General features: G+C 35.0%; 1 protein-coding gene across 2 annotated transcripts; it reads left to right on the top strand.

Annotated features, from left to right (window-relative positions):
• The first annotated feature begins 1,645 nt into the window (after nt 1-1,645).
• On the top strand, nt 1,646-8,713 carry LOC131156492 (phosphatidylinositol/phosphatidylcholine transfer protein SFH3-like). 2 transcript variants are annotated; one of them, XM_058110217.1, is made up of 15 exons: nt 1,646-1,898; nt 2,224-2,366; nt 3,238-3,490; nt 4,297-4,396; nt 4,570-4,836; nt 4,911-4,988; nt 5,094-5,195; nt 5,278-5,327; nt 5,617-5,716; nt 5,922-6,017; nt 6,173-6,292; nt 7,171-7,294; nt 7,539-7,927; nt 8,121-8,195; nt 8,311-8,713. In XM_058110217.1, exons 2-15 carry the CDS (start codon nt 2,321-2,323, stop codon nt 8,326-8,328), a joined length of 1,818 nt encoding a protein of 605 aa, XP_057966200.1. In that variant the 5' UTR covers nt 1,646-1,898; nt 2,224-2,320; the 3' UTR covers nt 8,329-8,713. The 2 variants fall into 2 exon arrangements, with proteins under 2 accessions (XP_057966200.1, XP_057966201.1); XM_058110218.1 differs by lacking the exon at nt 1,646-1,898 and adding an exon at nt 1,921-1,964.
• The last annotated feature ends 471 nt before the right edge of the window (nt 8,714-9,184 follow it).

Raw genomic sequence — 9,184 nt, 5'->3', positions numbered from 1 at the left:
TTATAATTAAGAGTCCATCAAAATTTTTTTTCTACAATTAAATAATATGTGTGTTTACTGGATTTTCTTTAAAAAAAAGGGCACATATTTAATAGATATGGGTTGACGTATAAATTAACGTCATATTGAGTTGAACATTTAGGCATCAAGATAGAATAAGAGATCCAAAAAATTATGTTTAAAATTTATTGTTCTAAAGTTATAAAAATGCATATGATATTTTGTTCAAAAATAAATAATCTAGCTAATATTTTCAACACATAGTATAAGTATCTATTACTAACAACAAAATCAAGAAAAGAGAGAAAAAAATACGCACAAAAAAGTACTATTAGAAAGTTGTGTGTTCTACTTTAAAATTTTCTTTCTTTTTTTAAGAAAAGTAAAATAATGACTAAAGTTATTTTACCTTGCATTTTTCACAGTGGGTGTCGAAGTTTAAATTTAAATTTGAGTGAATTTAGACAAAATATAATACAAATTTATATTATATTTATTCTAAATCCATGCAAATTTAAATCCAATCTTCAAAATCTATCCATGCTCCAAACATTACTTTGAACAAATTTAACTCACAAACTTTATAATTAATTAGACTACATTGGATGTTCTCATTGGCAGTGGTTATTTTTAAGCACTGGTCACTATTTTATTTGAACTAACGGGTTCTTGCAGTGTTACACATTTTATCTTAAAATAATATATTTTAAGAGTCTTAGTATTATTAGAGTTTCCATTTGGCATACAGAATTCAGAAGTAATTTATTTATAATTCCATTGCATACCCTTTATTGCTTCATCAAAATGTTAGAATTGAGACTTAGAAAGTTGCAAACTATCTCATAAGGAGTAATATATATAACAAAAAATGTTGATAACTTTGTATATCTTGGTACCTAACTAATGGAATACATGTTAATATCATTAATTGTTCGATTACTAAGTTTAGCAATAAAGTTTTATAAACTTATTGTTTATGTAAGTATGTACATACTAAGACGAATGAGTACAAGAGATTAATACCAAACTTGGTTTCAAAGTGCCATTTTTTATTTCTTAGAGCATGAGAATATGAATAAAAGAGGATGGGACACATAAAATTTTTTTTTGTTATAGATAAAACTCCTCTATTAACCTATTGGTATTTCAAATAAACAAAAAATTTACTCAATATCAATCACAATTGACAATTTTAAGATTTTGAAAATCTACAAAAGTCATAACAAGACCTTTTATTCAGGACATTGCATGTTAAAAATAACTTTAAATGCGGATATTGCTCTCAATTAATAATTTAATATTTTTAAAAAATTTTAAAAAGTCTAAAATATCATAACAAAAAAGATAAAAAAGATATTTATTTAAGAAAAATAGCGCTTTGAATGACTATTTAAAAAAAAATTGAAAGCCCAAAAAGATTCATAAGATTAACAAGTCCAAGCAACATTTTTTTTAGAAAAATAAATTGTGTTTGTGTTTCCTACTTATCATTGTGTAAACAAATATATTTGTTTCTAAATTCTTTTTTCTTTTTTATTTTTTGCCACTATTTGGGGGCGTCGGTAAAGGTAAAGGGAGTCGTCATGTGCTGCAAATTTTGCGTGGGAAAATCAAACTGCCGTATATTTTTGAACGGGGGGTGGCTTTGCAGGTGGTCTTCTCTCTCTCTCTCTCTCTCTCTCTCTCTCTCTCTCTCTCTCTCTCTCTCTCTCGATATCTCGATATCTGTCTGCGCGCAAAATGGGCATGACAATTAATAGACCTCGTCAATGACCTGAGACAATCTCTCTCACAGAAGGACAAGAAACGCACTAAATTTTCTCCCACCGTCATGCGTTGGTTGGCTGTCATGTCATTCTTGCCACCCCATTTCAGAGGATTCTGCGGGAATATATACGGTTCGTTGGCCCTTTCCTCTTTCTCTCTCCCTCTCTTTTTTTCGTCGCCCTACATTTCAATCAGAGGTGATCTCTCTGACCCATCTCCTTCCCTTTCGCTTCTGCGCATAATTTCTTCCGTTTAATTCGTTCTGGGTTCCAATTTTTGAAACTTTTTCGTCTCCGCCGCCGACCCATTTCGTCTTTTAACTCGACAATCCGTGAATTTTCTTTAGTTGTTGTGTGCACCAGGATTAGAATTTAACTGGGCATCTTTTATTTTTTTGGATTTTTGAAGTTTAATAATTGCTTTTTTTTTTTTCCTGTTTTGTGCGTGTGATAAAAGGTGTAGGCATTTTCGCAAGGGCGTTCTTTGCAGCATCTTGATGCGAGTGCTTCATCTTTCTGCTCTTCTCACGTGAGCAAAGTTGCAGAGTTCAATCATGTGTGACATCATGTCAGGACCCCTTGAACGACACATGAGGCCCAGTAAGCCTTCTTTGTTTATTTCTGGCATATGCATGGCCGTTTGATTCAGTTTTTATTTAAGACCATTGTATTAGATGCACAGGAGCTCCACATTTTAGTGTCGTTGATTTCTTCTGTTGATTTGTGAATTATTTGATGTTAACGCAAAGGATGTTAGGTTATTAATTCAATTGATTGGTAAGAAAATGTTGAAAGAAAACAAAGTAATGTTATAAACTTTACATTTTTCCACAGGAAAGTGGACCCTTTATTAAGGGCATTGTCCCTGGTTTGCCTGGTTGGGATGAACACCAAAACAACATAAATCTGGATATTTTAAATTTTGATTTCCTTTCCTCCTCCTTATTCAGTTTTCAGGATTTTTGGTCTCTTTTTCTGAATTTTGTCACCAAACAAAGAATGTGGGAGACCTAGTGCTTTGAGCTTCTATTGAAGTACTCTTATATATGGCGTTTTGGGGGCAGCTTGATGTTGTATCGACATCTTGCGAAATGCAAGACTAACATTAAAAATGGACAAGACAATAAGATTGTTTCAGAGAATTCTCATCTTATCATGCATTTAATGCCGGGGTCCTTGGGAAAAATCTTAGATTAAGGAAATTTTAAGTAAAAGAAACAGAAACTCTGAACAATGATGTCCTGTATTTATTTGATTGAAAATGCTCTATTAGTTATCTTGATTGACCATTTGATTGGTCAGTTTAATGGAAACTCTCTTCTGTGATTGTAACACCTCCTTCAGGAGATAGGATGTCTTTAAGCCACTTGATTTGAATCTTCAATGCACAAGAATTAGCAAGAACACACTCTTTTTTTGTTACATCTAAAAATTAAATCCGTTAATTTATTTATTCAATGTGTGTGTACAGGTTTTGAAAAATCTGATTCTGAGGATGAGAGGAAGACAAGGCTTGGGTCATTGAAGAAAAAGGCCATTAATGCCTCTACCAAATTTAGGCATTCTTTGAAAAAAAGGGGTAGGAGAAATAGCAAAGTAATGTCTGTGACAATAATTGATGAGCATGATGCGGAGGAATTACAGGCAGTTGACGCATTGCGTCAAGCTCTTATCTTGGACGAACTGCTGCCATCAAAATACGATGATTATCACATGATGCTAAGGTCATTTATCATTTATTGTTATTTCGTCTTGTTCCACTACTGAATGATTGCACAGGGCACAATACCATAGTATAACAATGGTGTCAATGCATGCCAGCCTTGTTTTGTTAGTCATTTGACAATGTTTAAACAATTGATGTTGGAATTCTTCAATGCAGTAGAATTGGTTGGAAAATGTTACGGAGATAACTGATCAGATCTCTAGATTTTTTAAATGTGTATAATAAGTTTAGCTCCTTCTTTTTTTAATATATTTTTTTAATGGGTAGTTTGAGCCATGTTTCTTTATCACTTGATCTGACTTTAGTTTCGGAAAGAGGGAATTCAACAGAAACAGAGAGATGCATTTTGTCCATTCATAATTTGCATTGGTGAAGGAAACTTTGGCTCAGTGCTGAGTAGAATCATATGTGGCCCTCACAATTTCGTATGAAAACTTTGTGGAATCTGTCTTTCAATATGCTTCTTTCATTTTCTTGTTCCATTTTACTTTTAGAAATACTTAGAAGCAAGCTTTTAAATTGTCTTTACTGCCAATTTATTACGAATGAACACTTATGAGAACTTCAAAGAAAACAAAATATCAGAGAGAATGTACACCCTTTAGGAGATATTAGATTACGAATAAGTCAGGAAGAGCATTTCGTGTATGGATGTACTCACTTAGTAATTAATTTGGATTTATTCTTGAAGGTGGTGCTAGAGACTGGTACATAATCTTTTGGTCAATCCTTATGATCATTAAATGAACTTTGAATGAAACAAATGCATGAATCATTTCCCATGCTTTATTTATGATGTTACAGATTTTTGAAGGCCAGGAAATTTGATATTGAGAAAACAAAGCAAATGTGGGCTGATATGATCAGGTGGAGAAAGGACTTTGGCGCTGATACAATCATGGAGGTATTTATCAGAAATAATATTGGTGGCAGCTTTATATGGTTTTACATAATGCACCATTTATCAGAAATAATATTGGTAGTAGCTTTATATGCTTTTACATCATGCACCATGCACACAAGGCATCTCATTTCTCTGTATGTATCTGATTTTTCGCTGTATACCATTTGGTTTAGGATTTTGAATTCAAGGAAGTTGACGAAGTCCGCAAATACTATCCTCAAGGACATCATGGAGTTGATAAGGATGGGCGGCCTGTTTATATTGAAAGATTAGGCCAAGTTGATTCTAATAAGTTATTGCAAGTGACAACAATGGACCGCTACGTGAAATACCATGTACAGGAGTTTGAAAGGACATTCGCTCTTAAATTCCCAGCTTGTTCAATTGCAGCACAAAAGCATGTCGACCAAAGCACAACCATCCTAGATGTGCAGGGAGTGGTATGTGAGGATTGTTTTTCTCTTTTGGAGTCAACCAAACAAAATCTACACTAACTGCATGATTGATGCCTCAGGGACTTAAAAATTTCAATAAATCTGCAAGGGAACTTATTACATGCCTTCAGAAGGTTGATGGTGATAATTATCCTGAGGTACACTTTTTTTTTTGGTATAGTGCGCAACAGCACTCTTTAGTTTGCTTCCTTAGCATGGGCAAAATTTTGACTCTCGTTTTGTGTGTGTACTGTCATCGTTAGACTCTGTGCCGCATGTATATCATTAATGCAGGCTCTGGATTTAGGCTCTTATGGAATACTGTTAAGTCATTCCTTGATCCCAAGACGACTTCAAAAATCCATGTAAGCTTTCACCCTCAATATTATTATAAATTAGTGCTGATTTTATAAAATTAATCTACATGACCTGTTGCTTATACACCAGGTTTTGGGTACCAAGTTTCAGAGCCAGTTGCTTGAAATAATTGACGCTAAGTAAGTTTTCATAGACCATTTCACGTAGAATTTATTTTTTTTAAATTTTTTATTTCTCATCTTTCAGTACATCCCCTCAACTATGTAGTGAATGTTCTCATGGTTTTTTTACATGCACCTGCACACATACTTATTAGGCTTCCAGAAAGACAATCAGGCATGAGAAATTCTTCCTGAATAACAGTGTCTGATAATATGTTAATTATTATAGCAATGCATAGTATGTCCTCTTAGACTTTCACGTAAAGCCTCATGCACTGTAATTTCTGATTTTTTTTTTTTCCACCAGTGAACTGCCGGAGTTTTTGGGTGGTACTTGTACCTGCGCAGATAAAGGTGGCTGTATGAATTCTGACAAGGGCCCGTGGAATGATCCCGAAATTATTAAGGCAATATGCTATTAAATTGATTTTTTTTTTCAGTTGCCATATCTCATTTGAGTCTACATTGTGTAGTTTAAATTGTAATTATGGATTATATTCTCGTCTTCTAGATTGTACTTTTTTCTTCTCTCTCAATAAATTTTCTTTTGCTATAAAAAGAAAGTTCACGGATCGAATTCTAAAACTTGTGGTTTGTAATTATTTGGGCCAGATGGTTCATAATGGCGATGCCAAATGTACAACAGAAACTGCCAGTCTGGGCTGTGATGAGAAGACAATTTCTGAGGATGAGATGGCATGGCCAAAGGTACCAATTCATTGGAATAATTCTGCCTTTTCTTTTTACTTGGGTTTATGGTCTTTGCTCTGATCCATCCTTTGGCATGATCGTTGAATTTTTTTTTTCCCGCTATTATGCTTAACTGTTTATTTCCGTAAATTTTTTCTTGTATGTTATAACAGAGAAGCAGTTCTTTCAACTTAGAGACAGTTTCAGATACTAATGATATGCGAACACAACCTCCCAGGATTTCAAGGGAGTATAAGATGGAGCATTGTCCACTCTCTCCAGTTTATGAAGAAGTAAGTTTTCCTGGCTGCTGTTGCATCCTAGTGCTGCCCAACAATTGAAATCTCAGTGTGTAGGGTGAGCCAGCTGGATTAATCTGCTTAGACTGGCAGTTGATGGCTAACTAAATGAATCAAATTCTACATAACACCCCCTTTGGAGGAAAAGATGTAGCATTTGAGATATTTACTGTTAGAGAACTCATCCTCAAAACCTAGGTGTCAAGGAAAGAGAGTTAAGAGGATCTTATACTGGTTTTGGAACTGCTCACAGAGACGATGTGGGATTGAACGGACATTAATACTCCCCCTCGAGCCCATGGGGGAAACGAGGCGACAAGAGCCCATGGGGGGAAATGAGGCGAGGAGAAGTCCAGCCCACTGAGGAGCTAAGCAGTCTAAGGCCTTGCTCTGATACTATGTTAGAAAACTCATCCTCAAAACCTAAGTGTGAAGGAGAGAGAGCTAAGAGGATCTTATACTGACTTTGGAACTGCTCACAGAGAAGATGTGGGACTGGACAGACATTAATATTTACAAAAGCAGACTAACCCTAGGAACTTCCAAAGGGCAATCTATGAGATGCTAGAATTTGTCACGTCCATGTCAAGTTGTCTATTTTCTTCTAATATTGTTCTTTTTGTTTTTCATTTTTTAAGTTATAAAGATATAAAAAGGTGGAGACTTGTTTTAAATTTCTCCTACAATGCATGGTGCATTGCATCAGAGTGGTTATTTCAGTTTTCGATACTAGGAATGTTGCTGCATGCTTTCTTCTGCCTGTATACCTGTGAATCATAATATCTATTTTGTGCATTTTTGGGCCTTCTATTGTATGCAGTATAGTAATTTTTTTATGTACCAATGTTACTTGTGGGAAAACAATTCTGCAGGCTCAGCTCAGAAAATGTTGCAAAACTGCGTGTGAGTTTGACAACTTCATTCCAATGGTTGACAAGGTTGTGGATGCAACATGGTCAAAACCAATACAAAGCAACAAATTTGCCTTCCCTGAAGGTATTTGAATTGTTTATAATATGTTCATTCCCAACACATTCTCATCTGCAAATTAATCTGCAATTATTACTCGAGTATATACTCCTAGAGTAGCGGATACTCTCTCAGATTAAATGGTGTGTGCCAATGTGAATTGCACCATGGGATGTTCTATGAGAGAGGACTTGTGTATTCCAGTAGTGTTGAAAAATTCCTGCTATGCTTTAGTCTTGTCATGACAAAATCCCTTTTCTTAAAATCTCAGATTGTTTCCCCGTACATGAAACTTGCAAGGCTCCTCAAGGAAGAAGCAACCATATTCTCAATGGGGTCATGGCCTTTGTTATGGGCCTTGTTACTTTGATTCGCCTTACGACGAACATGCCAAGGAAGCTTACTGATGCCATCCTTTGTTCTACTCCCATGTACTGTGACACAATGATTAATGACCACCCACATCCCCAGAAGCTACCAGCACCTTCTGTTTCCCATGCCGATTATTTGTCCATCACGAAGCGCATGGCTGAACTAGAAGACAAGGTGATTTCTCTCAGTACAAAGCCTGCTTCCATGCCACCTGAGAAAGAAGAAATGTTGAATGCTGCCATAAACCGCGTCAGCGACCTTGAGCAACAGCTTTCAGCAACCAAGAAGGTACCTATCCATCTCGTATATGGTGGTGTTAAAATTAGTGGAATTTCTGCTCGAGTGATTCAACTAGGTGACACGACGAAATGATTATCTGGATTGTGTATGGGAAAAAGAACAAAATTCAAAAATCTAAACCACCTTAGCTGTGGAATGCACTATTGCAGTATCTCTTAGATGAATTGTTTTATCTGTGCAGGCTCTTGAGGATGCCCTTGTTCGACAAGAGGAGCTCCTAGCATACTTGGACAAGAAGAAGAAGAAGAAGAAGTTGGTATGCTACTGAATCTGCTACTTTTAACTGCACATGATGTAGTGCCATTGTTGGTGCTGTTTTTTCTTTCTGAATTTTTATTTGTTCATTCATTCATTTTGGATTGTGGATACAGAACCCATTCAACTGGTGAGGGAATAGGCATCGGATGCTCTGTGCGATGCTCACAATAATAACTTGGCAGCTCTTTGATACTGGTGGCGATGATGATTTTCAGCCCCGAATTGTTAATAAATTGTTTTACTTCTATGTATTTTTAAAATTTTTGTTTCAATATATATATTTTTATCATGTAACATTTAAACAAAATAAAGTATTTTTTTTATTTTTTATTTTTATGTGTAATTTTTTTGCTTGAAGTCTGCTGGTGCTACTGTGTTTCCTTATAGAGAAAGAGGAAGAGCCTCTACAAATATTTGGTTGGATCAATTGAATCCAATCTGTTCCTTGGAACTAGGTTTTGCAATAAGCATTTTCATTCAAAATACTTAATTTAATAGTTCTGAAATTGTTTCAGCAAATTGCCATGGTTGCGTAAGTTACAAAAAAGAATTCATGTGCCCGACCCGGCCACCTAGTGGGGCTTGAAGATTAGTTTGTTGTTGTTTTAATTTGTACTATCAAAGTCTTTGCATTTGTCATTCTACTAATGTAATGACTTGACTTTGCTATTTCTCTAATCCCTTCTTGTTAAAGAATGCTATACTTCATTAAAACATTAACAGCCTTTCTCAAGAGCTAAATTCTTTTTGTTTTCCCGTCTTCAAAGTTGTAGTATCGAATTTTTCAAAACTTGTACATAATAAATGAACAAACAAATAAACACTAAATGTCTCTCAATATTTAGACATAAAATAAATTAAAAAAATTATGTTCTTGTTATTACTTGTGCATAGAAGATCTAAAATCAAGTGAAGATTGTTAGCCCAAAGGCAATCCAAGAGTGGGGTGAATTGGGTTTAATGAAATTAAATGAGCTTGATGCAAAA

This window comes from Malania oleifera, chromosome 5 (genome assembly GCF_029873635.1).
Source record: "Malania oleifera isolate guangnan ecotype guangnan chromosome 5, ASM2987363v1, whole genome shotgun sequence".
Classification (NCBI taxonomy): Eukaryota; Viridiplantae; Streptophyta; class Magnoliopsida; order Santalales; family Ximeniaceae; genus Malania; species Malania oleifera.
The sequence above is the reverse complement of the archived record's forward strand: the minus strand, read 5'-3'. Positions and strand labels throughout refer to the sequence as shown.

Bases quoted from the DNA above. Each gene is read 5' to 3' on its own strand.
- LOC131156492 (XM_058110217.1), top strand. From the start codon at position 2,321: ATGTGTGACATCATGTCAGGACCCCTTGAACGACACATGAGGCCCA. The intron at 5,717-5,921 runs GCAATATGCTAT...TATTTGGGCCAG, and splicing joins ATGATCCCGAAATTATTAAG to ATGGTTCATAATGGCGATGC. The intron at 6,018-6,172 runs GTACCAATTCAT...ATGTTATAACAG, and splicing joins ATGAGATGGCATGGCCAAAG to AGAAGCAGTTCTTTCAACTT.